The sequence below is a fragment of the Onychostruthus taczanowskii genome, unplaced genomic scaffold, assembly GCF_017590055.1.
Source record: "Onychostruthus taczanowskii isolate IOZ18803 unplaced genomic scaffold, ASM1759005v1 scaffold19, whole genome shotgun sequence".
NCBI lineage: Eukaryota > Metazoa > Chordata > Aves > Passeriformes > Passeridae > Onychostruthus > Onychostruthus taczanowskii.
Genome location: NW_024499128.1, coordinates 12908469 through 12926614, shown reverse-complemented (window position 1 = coordinate 12926614; position 18146 = coordinate 12908469). Strand labels below are relative to the sequence as shown.

Sequence of the window (18146 nt, the reverse complement as noted above, 5' to 3'; positions counted from 1 at the left end):
GCACAGATGGCCATAAGGACCATGCACAGGGGTCAGGCTGTGACACTAAATGACATCTTGCTGGAGCAGCATGGGCAGGGGGACTCGGGCATGTGGGTGCCCTGGGGACTGTTTTGCAGAGGGGACACTGGGGACATGGAGCTAGAACATTGTGCCATGGCACTGGGGACACAGTGCTGGGCACCGCAGCGCAAAGGGGCAGGAGTGCCATGCCATGGGGCCCAGGGGGCTGTGCCATGTCCCCGTCCCTGCCTGCCCTGACCCGTCTCTGTCACTCCCCAGCTCGGCCGTGGAGTCGAAGAGCACCGTGAGCATCCTGGACGACATCGGCAGCATGTTCGACGACCTGGCGGACCAGCTGGATGCCATGCTGGAGTGAGGGGCGCCAGGGCCCCGAGAACCTCAGGGCTTACGTGGGCACAAGGGCACAACGATCCACGACCCCCCGGCCCCGCCGCCCTCCCCCCGTCCCCTTTGTACAGCCGTCCCCTCCCGGACATCCCGTCCCTCGGGGTTTGCACAAAGAAGAAGATACCTCAGGATTGTGCTCACGGACTCGGCGCCGGCTCCGGCAGGACTCCCTTTCGCAGAAGCAAAAAAAAAAAAACAAAAAACCAACAAAAACCACAGAAATAAAACCCAACAGAAGAAACAAAGCAACACGCTCCGGACCGAAGCGCGGCCGGGGCTCCGGGGGGCTCCCGAGTGACCCGTCCGGTGGCTGCCCGTGCCCTGCCAGCCGCGGGTCACCGCCACCCGAATGTAGCACAAGCCCTGCCCGGCGCGGTGGCTCCGCCAGCCGCGTGTCACCCATGCCGTTTGCTGGTGGCGGGGCCGGGCGGGCAAATGCACTTGGGTTTCTTTGCTCCGTTTTTAATTTTGATTTTTAAACTTTGTTTTCTTTCTCGGTCGGCGTTGGCAGGGGTGGGCAAGGCTGGCGGTGGCCCTGGGGGCAGCGGGACGTGCCCCTGCCCGGCCCCTCCCCGCCTGGGGACAGGACGGTGATAAGCTATAAAATAAAAGTATTAATTTATTGGAGGGGAAAAAAAATAAAAAAAAAAAAAGATATAAAGCAGATTTCCCCCAACCCCAAAATAATAAAAAAGAAATAAACTTTAACAAATATATATTTAAAAGATTTAAAAATATTAGCAATTATATATAAAGCAGTTTAAAAGAAATCAAGAGAAAACTGGATTTTAGCTTGAGAAAAACTATTAGATTATACTAAGCTGTGTGTCTTGTGGCAAACTCATTCTAAGAGTAGCACAATATTTACCTTTTCTCTGGGTGGAAGGTACGTGCGAGCGGTTCTGGTCGGGTTTTCCGTTGGGATTCAGTGTCGCGTCTTTCTTTTTCCGCCGTTACGAACTCAAAGGATGTGCCTTGTTTTATGGAGGTTTTTGTTAATCCCTACACTGGAGGCGTTTCATTTCTTTTGGAGTGTCTTCGGGGTTTGGTTTGGTTTCTTCTTGTTGTTTTTGTTGTCGGTCTCTGTCTGGGTGCGTGTGGTGTGCGTGGGTGTGCACGCGTGTGCCCGGCGTGTCCCGCGGGACGCGCCGCTGTAAATTCCTGTACAAACTGGAGTTGGAGTCTGGTTCTGTCGCTTGAGTCCTGATGAATGCATTTTTTGCTTGTGGTTTCCAAACAAAAGTGTTGCTGTTCCTTTCTTTCTCTCGAGATGTGGAGTGGTCTCTCCCTCCTTCCCTCTCCCTCCCTGCCCTGTCTCCCCCCCCCGTCTCTCCTGTTGTGGTCGCTGATCCAGATGTGTTTGGCACAACTTTGAAATTTCTTTTGGAAAAAAAAAAACAACAAAACACAAAAAAAAAAATCTTTAAAAATAATTTAAAAAAATAAATAAATCACCCGCCTGAAAATATCTGTTGAAAAGAAAAAAAAAATGTATCTAAAAAAAAAAAAAATCCATAAAGTTCTACATGATGGATATATACATATATATATTTTTTATGATTAAGTTATGGACTCTGTATCGTATCCCATCTGTCCAGCTCTGCATCTTGGTGCTGCTCCCTGCTCTTCTGTGCTTAGATTTCACCTCTACTCGTCTTTATTCTTCCTATTCTGAATTGTAGATGGCTCGTGGTGCTGTGAAGACGTTTGCTCCTATACCAAGTCTGGCAACAAATATTTAAACAAAAATAAAAAAATAAAACCCCTGCCGGGCTGCCACCACTGTTTGTGTCCCCAAGCCCTCCCGAGTCCTCGTGGCGTGCTGGGTGTTTGTGCTGCACAGTCCATGGGCACCCCTGGGTGCCTCTGTGGGGTGCTGGGGCCTGGCTGGGACTGTCCCCCGTGGAATGTAGGGCCCAGACACTTCAATTTTCACCCCACGGGGCCAGTGCTGGCTGCTGGCTCCCTGCAATAACTCACACCGGGCAGGAACAACTCTTTCTGCTTTTATTGTCAATGAAGAAATAATCAAATCTATATTACAATCTTAAAAACAGTAGAAAATGTGAGTAAAAATGCAACGGAGGCTTTTTGTCTTTAATGTGGAGACCATTATTACAGGGTGGTGAACAATGGGCTTGTGGAACTCGATTTGAGAACTAGCTGTGGCATAAAAATCGTACCTGGCTACTCAAGGAAACACCTCTTCCCACATGGATCGGCCTTGGCAGTAAAATTAAATACTAGAGACAGAAAGGGGTCGGGTGCCCACCCAGGGTCAGTCCTGCCACGGACAGGGGCCCAGCCTGTCCCCACCAGGACACACGGATCTGTCCATCCTGGCGCTGGCCAAGGGCTGTGCTGGCCTGGCCCCGAGGCCCAGTGTCACCCCAGCTGGGGGGACACAGGCAGAGGAGGGCACTGGCACTGGAACAGCTTCCCCTTTTCCAATCATCTGGGGCAGAGCTGAGGGAACACCTGGAGTGTCCGTGGGGCAGAGCCGTCCGGAGAGCCGCCGGCCGAGGGGCAGCAGCAGCAGGCAGTGCTTGGTGCAGGAGGAGCTGCAGCAGTTGTTTCAGTGGTGTGGTCACCCACAGGCCGATGGAGGGGAGAGTTTTTGGTCTTTCAGTGTGCAGGACTCGTGTGACGCTCTCGTTAGCACGTCCAGACCTGCGGGCAGACGATGGCATGGCAGGCAGTGACTCCTGAGCAGCTCTGTGGGCCTCTCCTCATCCCCCACAGAGTTTCCCTCAGCACTGCCAGCATCCACAACACTGTCAGGAGGAAAACCTCCCGCCCGTGGAGAACCATCCCCTTGTTTCAAAGAATCCCAGAATCGTTAAGGTTGGAAACGACCTCCAAGATCATCAAATCCAACCTGTGACTGATCCCTACCTTGTCACCCAGCCCAGAGCACTGAGTGCCACTGAGTGCCAGTCATTTCCTGGACACCTCCAGGGATGAGGACTTCACCACCTCCCTGGACAGGCCCTTTCTTAGCAACCCTTTCCATGAAAAAATTCTTCCTTATGTCCAACCTGAACCTCCCCTGGCCCAGTTTGAGGTTATGTCCCCTTGTCTGCTCACTTGTTCCCTGGGAGCAGAGCTCCACCCTCACCTTGCTCCACCCTCCTGTCACTTTGACTCCCAACTCATTTAATGCCCTGACTCCAGCACTGGACAGGCCCAAACCGTGCAGGAGAAGGCTGAGCAGACCCACCTTTACAGTGCTGTCCACGGCGCCGGAGAAGAGGCGGCCGCGGGACACGGCCAGGGCGGTGACGCTGCCCTGGTGGCGCAGCAGGGTCTGGGTGCAGATCATGTTGTCCATGCTCCACACCTGCGGGGACACGGGCAGAGTGAGCCGAGCACAGCCCGGAGCACCGGGGATGCCGCACGGCACGGGTGACACGGGTGACACGCGGAGGTCCCTGGGGTCCCCCGCGGCTCCCGGGCCGTGCCAGGCTCCGGGTGCGGCCCCGCGCTCACCCTGAGCGAGCGGTCGTAGGACGCGCTGAAGACTTTGGTTTGATCGGGCGTGGAGATGACGGCGAGGGCGTAGACTGTCCCCACGTGCCCGGTCAGCGTGCGCACCTGCTCCTTGGTCTCGATGTCCCACACCTGTGGGGACAGCCAGGCTTGGGTATCACACTGTGCTGAGGCCACCCAGCTCCGCTCTGAGAGCGGCTCCTGCCCCCACGCACTGTGCCAGGTGGGTGCTGTGCCCGAGGGACAGGCAGAGCCAGGTGCTGTGCTCCAGGGGACAGCCAGAGCCAGGTGCTGTGCCCAAGGGACAGCCAGACTGAGGTGCTGTGCCCGAGGGACAGGCAGAGCCAGATGCTGTGCCTGAAGGACAGCCAGAGCCGGGTGCTGTGCCCGAGGGACAGGCAGAGCCAGGTGCTGTGCCCAAGGGACAGCCAGACTGAGGTGCTGTGCTCCAGGGGACAGGCAGAGCCAGGTGCTGTGCCCGAGGGACAGGCAGAGGCAGGTGCCACCCCCCCAGCCCTGCCCACCCCCAAGGGCAGAGCCCAGCCCGTACGTGGATGAGGTTCTCGTAGGTGCCGCACACGATGTGGTGGTTGGTCACGGCGATGGAGTACACGCTGCCTCCCGACGTCTGCAGCACGTGCACACACTCCAGGTTCCGGATGTCCCAGATCTGAGAGGGATCGAGCAGAGGCAGGATGAGACCCTTCTCCACAGGGGAGACCCCTTGCAGCCATTCTGCCACGCACAGAGTCAGCCTGGCTCCCCGTGTGCCCGTGTCACACCTTCAGGGACAAACCTATCCAGCTGGGAATGCTCAGCACTGAAGAGCAAATCCCTGTTATCTCATTTAGCTGCCCAACTTTAAATATCCAGGCTGGGAACATTGTGTGGAGACTTCACACCCTTTGTGTGTGACTGCACACATGTGCACACACAGCCCAGTCCTTGACAGCACTAAAAGCCAACGCAGACAAATTAACAGAGATTCATTAACACTGAGAAGGGCAACTTCCAATTTTCCTGTGTCCCCCAGATGCTGAGAGGTGACCTATTCATCAGAACCTGAGGCAGCACAGAGGAGGGGAACCCTGACACGGATTTATGGTAGCTCTGCAGCCAGCCAGTGACCTTGCCCTGTTATCAGCAGGAGTGTCAGTGCAGATAAGGCTGTGGCAGCCTCGAGGCGCCATGGCTGAGGCCCCAGTTTGTCCCAGAGAGCCTCCCCAGCAGCTCCCGAGGCCCAGCCTGAGGAGATGGAATCAGCACAGGAAAAGCCCTTGTGTCAGCAGTGCTCTCACATCCCAGCAGAGCACAGAGAGGAACAGGGAGAGGGGGCTCAGGCTGCCACCAGTGCCAGGGTCCCACCTTGATGGTCTGGTAAGATCCACTGTAGAGATAATTCTGGGAAGCCACCAGTGCTCGAACCCAGTGGTTGAGACCTGTCAGCTCCTTCTTCAGCTTGAGCTCAGTGCCCACAATATCCCACACCTGTGGAAAGCAGGGACACACACAGGGGGAGGAGGCTCAGTGGGGCTGGGCAGGGTGGACAGCAGTGCCCACCCTCCCTGCCTGAGGCCCTCACAGCTCTTGAGGGGATCCTTGTGCCAGCTCTCCTGCCTGGTGGGAATTGCCTGATCCCACTGACTGGCTGATAAAACCCAGAAACTGCTGAGCAAGCACATTCCCTGAGGGAGCCAGCCTGGAGCCTGCATTATTGCTGGCAGAGACCCTTCCCTAGCACAGGGCTGCAAAAAGCCTAAACCACAGCTGCAGCAAGGAACTGCCCTGCACTTCCACAAAGCTGCCCTCCCAGCCCTGGCACACAGGGACTGGCAGATCTCACTTCCCCCACTCTGAGCCTGCCTGGCTCCTGGGCAGGAAGCGGCCAGGGATGACAAACCCAAAAGGCCCCAAATTCTCCTTGTGCTGTGTGGCTGCTCCAGCCCTGAGCCCTCTCCAGAGCTGAACCACTCCAGGCCCCAGATAAAGAAAAGAGCACAGTCCTCTTACAGATGGACGGGCCCATAAGCTGTCTCACCAGGAGCTGGAAGCAGAACCACAGGAATCTAGCCAAGGCTTTAAAGGGCAGCCTGGAAAGCTGTTCCTGATTTCTGCATGTTTTAGGTACAGAATGCAGACTCAAGATCCTTTGGAGGCAGTTTCAAAACAGACAGCTTGAATCTCCAGCCAGTTCTGGAGCCCAGACACAATTCCCAATGGTCTGGGCAGGTCTGTTGGGGGCCTGAGGACACACAGACACGCTCAGGAACTGCCAGGATACTGCAGCTGCAGCCTCAGGTTTAGAGCTGGAAGACATACAGTGTTTTTGCAGCCAGAGAACAGCTTTCCCTTGAGCACAGAGCATGGCTAAACCTCTGCAGTGCTGGCTGCTCTGTGGCTCAGGAGACCTTAGCAACAAGGTCACCTACAGGTCAAAATGCCACTTCCTTCCTCTTTGGACACTTCTGCCTGAGAGTTTGTACCCCTGGTCCCCAGGCAGCTCCAGAGGAGCCCTGAGGCTGCACCTTGATGGCTTTGAGGGAGCCACTGAAGAGCATGTTGTGTGAGGAGACCAAAGTGCAAACAGGATTGTCGTGCGCTCGGATCGTGTTCACCTTCTGCAGGTTTTGAATATCCCAGACCTGCAAACAAGAATCATGGAATGGTTTAGCTGGGAAAAGCCCTCTAAGATCAAATCCAGCACTGTCAAGCCCACCAAAGCAGAGCAACCCAGAGGGGTTGGGCAGCCACCCTGCCCCAGCCCAGAGCACAACCCCCTGCTCCCAGGCAGGAGCTGGGAGTGGGAAATGCAGCCTGCAGGAAGCCCCAAGCCCAGCCCAGGGGTGGGTCCAGCACAGGAGGGTCATCAGTGCCCCCTGGCAGAGGAGGGACAGTCCCTGCTGCTGTGGGTGCCCCGTACTCACGATGATGGTGCAGTCAGCAGAGCCACTGTACAGCTTGTTCCTGCAATGACACAAAGGGGGGTCACTGAGGGACAGTGCCATGGCAGGGTGTCACCCAGCCCCTCCCCAGGCATTGGGGGACAGGAGCTGTGCCATGGCAGGGTGTCACCCAGCCCCTCCCCAGGCACTGGGGGACAGGAGCTGTGCCATGGCAGGGTGTCACCCAGCTCCTCCCCAGGCACTGGGGACAGGAGCTGTGCCATGGCAGGGTGTCACCCAGCCCCTCCCCAGGCATTGGGGGACAGGAGCTGCCCCATGGCCTCGCTGGGCCAAGGCTGTGCACACCCACCCAGAGCAGGCCCAGCTCCTGTGGGAGGCCAGGATGGACTGGCCCTTGGAGCAGGGAGCTGAGCACCCTGCTGGTGACCAGGGGAGGAAACCAGGACATGGGGGAGACCAGAGAGACACTCTTTGTTCATTTTTCCAGAGCAAAGAGGCAAGATACGCCTCTCATGCCTAATCTGGCACATGCAGGACAGAGGATGGGAATTGTAAGGGCATGCTCAGGGGCCCCAGGGCTGTCCCCACTCTCCCCAAGGACAGGCACCCCTCCTCACTCACCCCTGGATGCAGAGAGCCAGCACAATTCCATCGTGACCCTCCAGGGTCTTTTGGCACTTGTATGTGGTACAGGTGTCCCACACCTAACAGAGAGCACAAGGCAGAGGCTGGAGCCTGGGCAGGATTCAGCACCCAGAGGAGGAAACAGGCTGCCTGTCCCCTGGGCACTGCCTATACCCTGGGCACTGCCAGTCCCCTGGGCACTGCCTGCCAGCCCTGGGTCCCTGGCTAGCAGAGGGAATGCACTGCAGCGGGTCAGGCTGAAGCTAACACAGCCAGCAGCTGCTGCAGCTCTGCTCCCTCAGCCCAGGCCAGCACAACACCCTGAGACAAAGGAGGAGCTCTCAGGCTCCTGCTGGAGCAGTTCCCACCCCATCCCAGGGCTCCAGTGGCACAGCACAGCTCCCCCTGCCACTGCACAGGCTTTTCCCTGAGCACACACTGCTCTCTCAAGAGGAACGTGGTGCACAGAGCAGAGCAGAAATCTGCTTTCCTTCCCTAATCTACAGCAATATCCATTTCCTTCCACGTGGCTCTACAGCCAAGGGAACTAAAGCAAAGCTCTGCTCCTGGCAGGGTTAGCTGTGGCAGCCCTTGGGGGTCCCCAGCCTGGCCAGCAGCCACCAGCAGCCACCACGGTGACACTGGGAAGGGCTGCTGAGGCTGCACGGGGCAGTGCTGTCAGTCTGAGTTACTGAAAACAGGACAAAGAAAAACAAACATGCCATAAAACAGGGAAAGGACACATTGGATGAGGGACAAATGTTTTGTTCTAAGATGACTTTTTATAACAAAGGAACATAAAATCAGAAGCTGAAGTAGTCCTGAATACCCTAAATGCCACATAAAGCAAAACCAGCAGCTGCAGGAACGAGATTCTAATCAGGGCCTTGCAAAGATCTCTGCTTGTCTCAATTTCACTAGCACATAATGTTTCCTTGCAGAGAATTTTGTCCAACTATAATCATAAAGAATCATTTGATTCTTTGGAGGAAACTTTAGGAAGCAACATCCACCCACCCCACAAATGAACTCAGCTTCTGTTCCACGTGCAAATGCAGAAGGTGCATGGAAGAGGGAAGCTCTTACCTTAATGGTTTTGTCTGAGGAGCCACTGAAGAGCAAGTCTCCTATGGAGTACACACACAAACACCACACGGGGCCCTGGTGGCCCACAAAGGTCCCCTTGCACTTGAAGATCTGCTGAGGATCGTAGGCTGCAGAAAGGAGAGCCAGGTGAGGGAGGGAGGGCAGTGCTCTGCTGTGCACAGCTGTGACAGCAGCCAGGAGGATCCCTGGGCTCCCCACACCCAGCCCCAGGCAAGGGGGTACTCACATCCAAGGATGCCCATGTTGAGCCGAGCATTGATGTGGGAGAGCTCATCCTGAAAAACACAACAAGCTGTGTGAGCTGTGCAGCCACCCAGGCCAGCCTGCCCTGGACATGGCCTTAGGACTGTCCCCTCCACTGCTACAACCCCTCTTGTCCTCTTGACTCCCACAGGGCCCTTCCTCAGTGGCCAACTCATCCTCTGACCAGAGCTCTCTGCTCTTCTCTGTGACTGCCACATGCCTCTGTCACCTCCCTCCAGGGACCACAGGGCTCTGCCAGCACCTCAGAGCTGCACTAAACTCTCAGTATTCAGAGAGGCCCAGAAATACCTCTCAGAATACACTGTCCTCACTCTGCAATTCACCAGGCTGCATGGATCTGCTTCGATCTGCTTATCTCCCTGCTCTCTGCAGGCAGGGAGGAGGGGACAATGCTCCTGTAAAAGGCCCAGGCTTTGGAGCAGAAGGCTCTCCCCAAAGCCTCCTCCACTGCAGGAGAAGCCCAGCCAGGGGCAGAGCCAGGTAACTGCAGGGTCCTCACGTTCAGCATGGAGGCGTCCCTGCGGAATTCCATCAGGTCCTCGCTCAGCTTGCTCTGGTTCTCATCCAGCACATCTGTGAGAGAGGGACAGGCCCACAGTCACTGCAGAGCCACTGGGGGCATCCCAGGGAAAAGGCAGAGGGCACCCACTGCCCCCCAACCCCAGAACACACTGCAGGGAGAGCAACCCTGCAATGCACCACCCAGGAGCTGCCCTGTCCCTCCAGCTCTGACACAGAGCTCGTCTGGTGCACACCCACCAAACTTCAGCTCCAGGTTCTTCTCCAGCTGGTCGATTTTCTCAGAGAGTTTCCCCAGCATGGAGCGCAGGAAGGCGATCTCCTGGTCCTTCTGGGCCATGGCCACCTGCATCTCGTGGAAGCGATCGTCCGTCTGCTGCAGGAACTCCTTCAGCCCCTCGAACTTGCACGTCTCCAGGTGGGTCTCATAGGTGTCCTGGTTTCCTATGAATGCACACCTGAGGGGAAGGCAGGAGCTGGCTGGAGCAGGGCTCACCTGGAGACTCCTTGCTCAGCTGTCTCCTCAGGGGAGCTCTAAGGTCTGTGTGGGTCCCCAGCTGTCCTGCTCCTCCTGCCAGCAGCAGGGATTCTGTGGCTCGTGATCCTTCAAAGGGTGGACTTGATCATTGTGGAGGTCCTTTCCAATTTTAATGATTCTTTGATCCTGCTGGGAGAGGCAACTGCAGGACAAGAGAGGCCAAGCAGCTCCCATTCTTCCAGCCAGGGCACTGGCCCCAAACTGGACTGTCTGTCTGGGAAGTTGCAAGGAAAAGCAGATCCTGGGCAGGAGACAGAGGGGGGTGTCAGTTTGTTGTGTTCACCAGGAGCCATCAAAACCAGTGGAAAAAACTGCAGCTGACCTCAGCAGATGCTGCCTTGGGCCTGCAGCATGGCACAGTCAGGGCTGCTCTTGCTCTGCCTCTGCCAAGACATGGCTTAGGACCATGGAATCATAGAATTGCTGGGGTTGGAAAAGGTCTCCAAGACCACTGAGTCCACTTGCTCCCCCAAGGCCACCACTAACCCACGTCCCCACGTGCCACAGCTATGTGGCATTTAAATCCCTCAGGGATGGGCACTCCAGCACTGCCCTGTGCCAGTGCTTCAAGAACTCTCTGTGAACCCTCCTGCTGCACTGCCCTGTGCCAGTGCTGCAAGAACTCTCTGTGAACCCTCCTGCTGCAACAGTAAACCCAAGCAGGGGCTGCCCTGGGGCTCGGGTGACAGGGAACCCTCTGAGGTGGATCAGCACTTCCCTTGCCTGGGACAAGGCCTGGTTGGCAAGACACAGCCATGGTTCTCAAATTACTCTTGTCCTCACCCCCTCTCTTCATGCTCTGACTCTCCTCCAGCTCTTCTGCCTGTGCACTCACCCTCCTCACCGTGACCTGTCTGTTCCCACCCCGAGGCTCTGGGGCTGCCTCCTGCAACCCCTGCAACCTCAGCTCAGCCTCAGGCCAATGCACAGCACTGGGGAAAGCTGCTCAGAGCCTCGGGGCTACCCCAAGGCTGCAGCAGCCAAAAAGCAGCTCAGTAATGAGCTCGGTGCAGTTCCCCACCCAAAAGCATCCGCTCCTTACCCGTATTTGGAGTGGGGACACTTGATGTGCTCACACTCCTTCAGGTGAGCCTCCAGGTTCATCTTGAGGAGGGGAGGGCAGCTGGGGTTGTTGGGGCAGCGCACGGGCCTGTAATCACAGCTGCTCTCATGATCCCTGGCCAGGGGAGAAGCAACGGCAGGGAAAATCAGCAATGAGCAAAAATTATTTGGAACAACACATCGTCAGGAGAGGGGCAAACCAGCCCTGTGAGGTTGTCAGATGATCCAAAGCCTCCTACTCTCAGACTGCAATTCCAGCTTTAAATTCTCATTTGGCCAGACAATTGAGAGTAATAACAGGCCACATATTCACAGGGCACATCTACTTCTGCAGCTGATGGGCTGAGCCTTCAGGCAGCCATTAACAAGAGGCAATGGACAGGGAAAACAGGGAATGCATTCAGGATGGGGAGGGAGGTAGATTTTGAATTCACAGGATATAACGAAGATAATTCCTCTTACAAAAAGAATCCCAAGTCCTCTACTTGACCTCGGCCACGGAGTTTCATCCCAGATGTGAGGAGGCCGCTCTCACAAAGCACCCCCTGTCCCAGTGCTGGCACTCAGGGAGCAGCAAACAACACCCTCCCCCCGACACCAGCCCTGAGCTGTCCCCTGAAGCCACCCTGCCATCCCCCTGGCACAGCCAAACACAGGAGCTGCACGGCCCCGGAGCCGCAGGGCAGCTCGGGCAGGCCAGGCTGGCAGGGCCCTTTCCCTGGGGAGGATCCCTGGAAGGAGCACTCACTTCCTGGCACTCAGCTTGATGGTGAAGGGGCAGCCCCGGGGGTCCACCTCGAAGGCGGTGGGCTTGCTGCTGGCGGCGGGCCGGCAGCCGTACTTGCAGTGGATGAACAGCTCCCCGATCTGCTCGGCCACCGCGATGTTGTTCACCACCACCGTCAGCTTGGCGTTGTCCACGGGGCACTTCTCTGCCAAGGGAGGGAAGGATGGCACGGTCAGTGAGGGCTGAGAGAGGGCACCAGCGTTTCCCAGAGTCCCTGCGTGGGAATTGTGGTTTTGTGCCTTCCCCGGTCAGGTGAGCCAACTCACCATGGGTGAGTGGCCATGGAAAGAGCCAGGAATATTCACCCAAGGTTTGCCAGCCATCATCTTTGGTTTGTCTTGGGGTGTGGAAAAGTTAGTTTATGTTAATCCATAAGGATTGGAGGGAGCTGCCAGTGAAAGAAGCAGATTCAGACTGCCTTGTGCTGGCTGAAGGGGGAGTGTTCACAGGCAGAGAGCACAAGTCACCAGATGCCCCAGCCACAACCTGCTCCTCACCCAGACCTAGGCTTAGCTCCTGCTGCCAGAAACCATTGAAACCCAGAATCCTTTAGGTTGGAAAACCCCTCCAAGATCATTGAGACCAAGCCTTGGGCCTATCACCACCTCATCAACTGAGCTCTGCCACATCCAGCTGTTTATGGAACACTCCAGGCGTGGGGATTGCAATTGCAAAGCCTCTTGCTACAGATCTGTAGGCTGGGGTTGATATAGCAGAGCACGGTGAGGGGATTAACATGCAAAGCAGAGGGACCTCTTGCATGTGGAACACAAAAATCTTAAGGCAGAAAGAGCTGCTGCTTTGCAGCACTCCCCAGGGAGCCTCCTCAGGGCTCGCTGTTCTGGTAATGCCAATGGCTTGGCTCTGTGCTGAACAACAGCTTGCCAAGAGCGGCACAGGCTTGTGCCAAAAAAAGTCTTTTCTTTTTTGCAGCCAAAGTCCAACCCAAGCAGGAGCTGGTTAGCCCAGGCCAGCAGCCAGGGGCTTGGGCTCTCCCAGGGTTGGGCACAGGCTTGTGCCAAAAAAAGGTTTTTTTTTGCAGCCAAAGTCCAACCCTGGTTAGCCCAGGCCAGCAGCCAGGGGCTTGGGCTCTCCCAGGGTTCTGGAAGAGCTGGGTGAGCTAAAGCAGCTCAGTGGGGCTCAGTCAGGGGCCAGAGCCTGGCACTGAGGGGATGGGGGAGAAGGGGTTGATGCCAAACGTGGGTCCTGCTTCTTTATCCAGGCAGCCACAGAAAGCTTTCAGTTTGAAATCAGTGGGTCAGCTCTGGGCGAGACATGTATTATCCTGGGATTATCCACTGCATTTTCCAGGATCTGAGAACATCCTGTGCCCAGCCCTGCTGCAGTGCCCATGCTCCAGAGTGCACCACTGGCCCCCAGCCCCTCACTGCTGCAGTGGCACGCCTGACTGACAGCTTGTTTTAAGCCCTTTGGACATTTTTTCTGCAGGTTTCTCATTAGGTGAAAGCAAATCAACCAGGAAATAACAGTGTTTTGGCTGCATCACACAAGAACAGCTCTGTACTCACCAGATGTTAAGGCACATCTCCTGCAAAACGTGTGCTGTGGAGACAGAGAGGAACAGCAGCGTCAGCGTAAAACGAGAGCGGGCAAATGATTCCCTGTGGCTACCCATGGGAAAGGTGGGAGACACCAAAGCCTGTGCCTCAGGAGCCTCAGCAGCTGTTCTGCCTGTTTTAGCTCAGCAGCACAGGGCAAACCCCAGCTGCTTGCTCAGGCAGCTCAGGGTGAAGCACAGATCCTGAACACACTCTTTGGAGCTTTGACCTTCTCCCCGTTCATGACCGTGGTGCAAGCCAAAGCCAGGGGCATGTTCTGCCACACTCTGATATTCATGGGATCACAGAATCCTGGAATGGTTTGGGTTGGAAGGGATCTTGGAGATCATCAAATCCCAGTTCTCTGCCATGGGCAAGGGCACCTTCCACCAGACCAGGGCTCAGAGCTCCATCCAGCCTGCTCTTGAAGACATCCAGGTCTTTCCTACCCTCCACATCTGCACAGGGTTTCTCTACTTCACCCTCCAATGCAGCCCACATCATCTCTCTCACTCCCCTGAGAAGCCCTTGGGGGAAAAGGAAGCCTGGCCTCTCCCTGTCCTTGCCCAGTCAGCCCTCCACATCCATCCCTCTGGAGCCCTCTCAAGGCAGCAGAAGCTGCCCTGTCCTGCTGCCAGGCAGATGGAATGGCTGCTTTGTAAGCCCATTAAATGCTCTGTAAATTTGAGCACTTTAAATAGCTCCCCTCTCCGTTCTGACAGTTTAACTTGACGAAGCAGCAAACACAGTCTAACACACTAATGAACACAAAGGCTGCAGCATTTCACTGCTCCTGATCCTGCCCCGTGCATTCCCTGGAGCCTCCTCAGCCACGTTCCCTGGCCCTGGAGCCAGCTCCTGGCAGGGCTGTAGTCCCCCTCTGGAGCTGTTATCTGCTGCCCTGCTCCCATGGCCTTTTCCTGCCCGGCACAGCTGCACCGAGCTCCCTCCAGAGCTGCCAGAGCAGGACTGCAGATGAAGCCAGGCTGCTTCCTGCAGTGGGCTTTTTTTCCACATTAACCAGTAAATCTCAGTGTCTCCGTGCAGAGCTGCTTACTGGAATGGTGCAGCCAAACTGCAGCAGCTTCCAGCACTTTGGGGGAATAGCACCCTCACTGCAATAAACAATCCTGAGCTCTGCTGCTGTGGCTACAGCCCCATGCTGGTGATCAGATCACGTCAGAAGCATTAGAGCCATCTCAAAGCCATCCTTCTTCACAAGTAGCACAGGAATAATATACAGCTTCTATTACATCCCAGGAAAATGGAATCCAGAAGAATATTCATAACACCCCTGCCTTTCATTTGAGGATCTCAAATCCCTTTGCAAGCATTAACTAAATGAAGCTTCAAGCCATTCTTGTTTTATAAGCAACACTTCCTTCACAACTGAAGCACAGCCATTCCTGGGGTGCCCAGAGCTCCTGCAGAGCCCTTCAGGAGGAGTTTTTGACCTCATGGAAGCCACAGGAAGGAGACTGAACATGGCCAGGATGGGGTGGCTGACAGCACAGCTCTCCTGGGAAAAACCATCCCACTTTAAGCAAGCCCTAGTTTTGCTTGCCAGTCGCCAGGGAGGGACAGAGGGGACAGTCCAGGTTTGACTGTGGCTCACACAGGATATTTGGGAGAGCCATGCCTTACCCCACAGGTTGTGATGACGGGATCCTTAAAGACACTGCAGCACAGCTGGCAGCACAGCTTCACGGAGGGCTGCTCTGCAAACACCAGGGGCTCCTGCAGGGCACACACAGGGACACACACAGCGTGGATTAGTCCAAACCAAGAGCCTGCAGCTCTGCAGAAGGAATAACACAACCCCTCCGTGCTGAGCCTCGGGGAGCCTGGGGCACACTGAGGGTTTTATTTAATCAATGTGAAATTCTGTCTGGATCTGCTGAGTTCCAGTAGGGAAAGAATGAACTTGGGAATGGCTGGAGATTCTCAGCTCGTCACAAACTGGGGGCCAACAGCATTGGGCAGGATCAGCACCTGACAGCAAACTGCACAGACCAACTTCTTTGCCAGTGATTGTCACCAGAACTGCACGAGCTGCACTGGCTGGGACTTTCTCCTTGGTTGGCCTGAGCACAGAGTTGTCAAAATTGTACTAAGCCTGAGCTTAAGAGCAATTTTAAAGCAGCCCACACTCTTGTGTTTTTGAAGCGTTCTGAAGGAAGGGCTCCTTCACTCCTCAGGAAGCACAAACAACATTGTTTCTGCTGCAATGGGCCCATCTCTCCAGTTTTGTTTACCAGCCAGGACAGCCAGCACAGGGCTCCAAGCACGTCCGCCCGGAGCACCTCGGCTCTCCGTGCTCACATTTCAGAGCATTTCTAATCCATCTCTGCAGTTCCCTCTGTCTTTTCATCCTGTGCTCTCAGAAATGCAAACAAGGCCCCCTGGGTTCCCAAATCCGAAACAAACTCTTATCCCAGATTAGTGGCAGAACGCCGCCTGACCTTTTATTCATCCAGTTTGGGGTTGGTTACTGGGTCACAAGCTAAGCTCAGTTTAAAAGTATCCTCCCCCAGCATGCAGACAATTCCTTGCACCCTCCTGGGGCTATACAATCAAGTCAGTGGGGTGCCACACAGCCCTGAATGGGGATGGGCTTCCAAATCCATGGGGAACTGTATTTTTTTTGCTGCCTGGGGCCAGACCACCAGCCTGAGCCTTGCAACCCGCCCTGCTCTGCTGCAGGGCCAGGGAATCAAGCAGGACTCTGCATAGACTTACAGTTTTTCTGGGAAGCAGAAAAGCCTCACCATTGTCCTCGCTTTCCAGTCAGGGAAATGGTACACGAGGAAGCAAAGTCAGCGGTGGAAACAAAGTTAAAAGCAGGAGCCTGAGCCAGGCACTGCACAAAATCTGCCCCTGAGAGCTCTGTGTACTCACAACAGCCCACTAAGCTACTCTTTTGACACTGAGCTTCCTAATCCTGCTCCTTCAGGCAATCCCAAATACCTACTGGCTCCTCCTCTTCCTCATGGAGTGAGAACGTGGAGCGCAAGGACATGTTGGACTCGGAGTGCAGGGAGCGGACGGAGATAGCGGAGTCGGAGCGGCGCGGGGTGCTGATCGGAGGCTGCGGACACAGAGCAGCTCTGGTCAGTGCAAATCATTCCCAAGCTCCGGGCAGAGCCTGCAGGTTCAGTTTTCCCCCTCCACAACACTCAGCTGCTCCACTCCCGGCTGCACTGAGCGGCCCTGCTGCTGTGTGCCCTTCCCTGCACCGTGCCCAGAGACAGGAATCACTCGGGTTTAACTCCCTAAGCCAGGCTGACATCGGAATTGCAGCACATCACCTTCTCCAAGGTGCATTCCCTGCACACTTACCGAGCGCGCCCGCCAAGCGACGGTCTGCAAGAATTAATCCTTCATGGAAAGCTCTGTAAATCTCCCCCAGAGACTGCTCCAGCTCCTGCAATGTCTGTAATCTCTGCAGCAGCACTTGTTGTTGCACTCACTATCTAACTTCTGCCAAATTTCTTTGCGTAAGTGTGGAGACTTCCTTCTATTGAATTCTCTGTGAGCCCGGCTCTGCCGCTTCCTGCTCGGGAGGGGAGAGCGGAGCGGACACCGCGCGCCAATCCAGAGAGATCCTCTGCCATGGCAGCCTGGGGATTGGCTTTGGGGGAGTGCTGCTGCTGGAATTCCAACCAGCAGCACGTAGCCAAGGTGCCACTCGGTGTCAAAGCACCACTGGAGGCTGCAGACCGTGGGAGACTGGATCTGAGGATCCAGTGCAGCTGGGAGCGCAGCCACTGTGGGGTTACTCTGGGAGGGATGCTGCTGGTGGACTGGAAAAGGTGCAGAGAGGAGGAATAAAGCTCTTCAATGAGCAGAATGCATGCCTGGACATGGAAGAACGAAGCCAGAAGCTTCAGACACTTCAGAAGAGGCATGATGGATGAGCATGTGCACGTGTCACACGCTCCAAGGCTCGGCTGCAGCCTCTGTCAGTCCCTAGCCCTGAGGAGCGTTGGCTGGAAGGAGTTCTGGAGATCCCTGGCTGCCCACTGGAACTCTCCCTGGCTCTGGCCCAGCCAAGGCCTGGCACTGCCCAGGGAACAGGGAAAGTTGCAGGGACCAGACTCTGCTGAGCTCCTGTCCTGCACCTTGTGGGAAAAACACTTTTCCTTGTGTTCCACGTGAGCCCTGGGAGCTGCATTCTGTGTGCCTGCCCTGGGTGAAAGTGGGTGACACCAGAGCCAGGGCCAGACAAAGGCAATGCAGGAGGGCAGTGGGGCCAGCAGGATATTCAGCAATGAAAGCTGCAAGATGATGCTCAGAGGCTGCTGCCCTCCCCAGAGACAAAGCACATTGCAGTCCCAGTGCAGCCTGGCTGGGCTGCAGGAGAGCAGCAGACCAGGATCCTGCTGGCTCCTCACGCTGCTCTGCTGCCTCATTTTTATGATCCCGGGCTCCAAGGAACTCAGAAATGCTGAGAAGCCAAAGCATAAATGTCTTTCCTTTAAAGACAGCATATTTATTGGCTAAATACATAAACCTTAAGGAGGAATGGTTATAATGAGGTAAATCCATTTTATGCGTATCCATTCATTTTATTATTTTCCTCCACTAGTAGCAGAAATTATTAAAATAACCAGAATGACTGTGCACACTTCCCACTCTGGAGGTGACAGGGCAGCAAAGGCAGGCTCTGCAGGGAGGCAGGTTTGTCACCAGCAACATCCAGAGAGGATCACCAACAGAGAAGGGGACTGCAGCAATCCAGGAGGTGTGAGACACAGAAGGTTTGTGTAGGACTCTGGGCTCAGCTCCCTGTGTCCTGGTTTGGATAATGCTGGTGTTAACTGCACAGCAGAGAAGGGGATGGGCTGAGAAGGATCCTCACTCCCCCTGGGCTGGGGGGATAA

The 18146-nt window shown here is 55.5% G+C and overlaps 2 protein-coding genes across 3 annotated transcripts in view; one reads left to right on the top strand and one right to left on the bottom strand.

Moving 5' to 3' along the window:
- CASKIN1 (CASK interacting protein 1) overlaps positions 1 to 512 on the top strand; it is a 28539-nt gene extending 28027 nt beyond the window's left edge. The window contains 1 exon segment of the mRNA XM_041401731.1: positions 283 to 512. Coding sequence (XP_041257665.1) covers positions 283 to 379 — 97 coding nt within the window. The 3' untranslated portion in view covers positions 380 to 512.
- A 1896-nt stretch (positions 513 to 2408) lies between these two features.
- Positions 2409 to 18146, bottom strand: part of TRAF7 (TNF receptor associated factor 7) — a 29201-nt gene continuing 13463 nt past the window's right edge. The window contains exons 1-18 of one of the 2 annotated variants that reach the window (XM_041401862.1): positions 16603 to 16703; positions 16235 to 16351; positions 14908 to 15000; positions 13234 to 13267; positions 11666 to 11849; positions 10898 to 11032; positions 9558 to 9775; positions 9298 to 9371; positions 8761 to 8809; positions 8514 to 8641; positions 7425 to 7507; positions 6825 to 6864; positions 6426 to 6542; positions 5266 to 5388; positions 4451 to 4570; positions 3901 to 4032; positions 3632 to 3751; positions 2409 to 3081 (exon numbers count right to left, since the gene is read on the bottom strand). In XM_041401862.1, the coding sequence (XP_041257796.1) occupies positions 3067 to 3081; positions 3632 to 3751; positions 3901 to 4032; positions 4451 to 4570; positions 5266 to 5388; positions 6426 to 6542; positions 6825 to 6864; positions 7425 to 7507; positions 8514 to 8641; positions 8761 to 8809; positions 9298 to 9371; positions 9558 to 9775; positions 10898 to 11032; positions 11666 to 11849; positions 13234 to 13267; positions 14908 to 15000; positions 16235 to 16282 (1713 nt within the window). In that variant the 5' untranslated portion in view covers positions 16283 to 16351; positions 16603 to 16703 and the 3' untranslated portion in view covers positions 2409 to 3066. Of the gene's footprint in view, positions 3082 to 3631; positions 3752 to 3900; positions 4033 to 4450; positions 4571 to 5265; positions 5389 to 6425; positions 6543 to 6824; positions 6865 to 7424; positions 7508 to 8513; positions 8642 to 8760; positions 8810 to 9297; positions 9372 to 9557; positions 9776 to 10897; positions 11033 to 11665; positions 11850 to 13233; positions 13268 to 14907; positions 15001 to 16234; positions 16352 to 16602; positions 16704 to 18146 lie in introns of those variants that run through there. The other variant, XM_041401861.1, reaches the window with a different exon arrangement.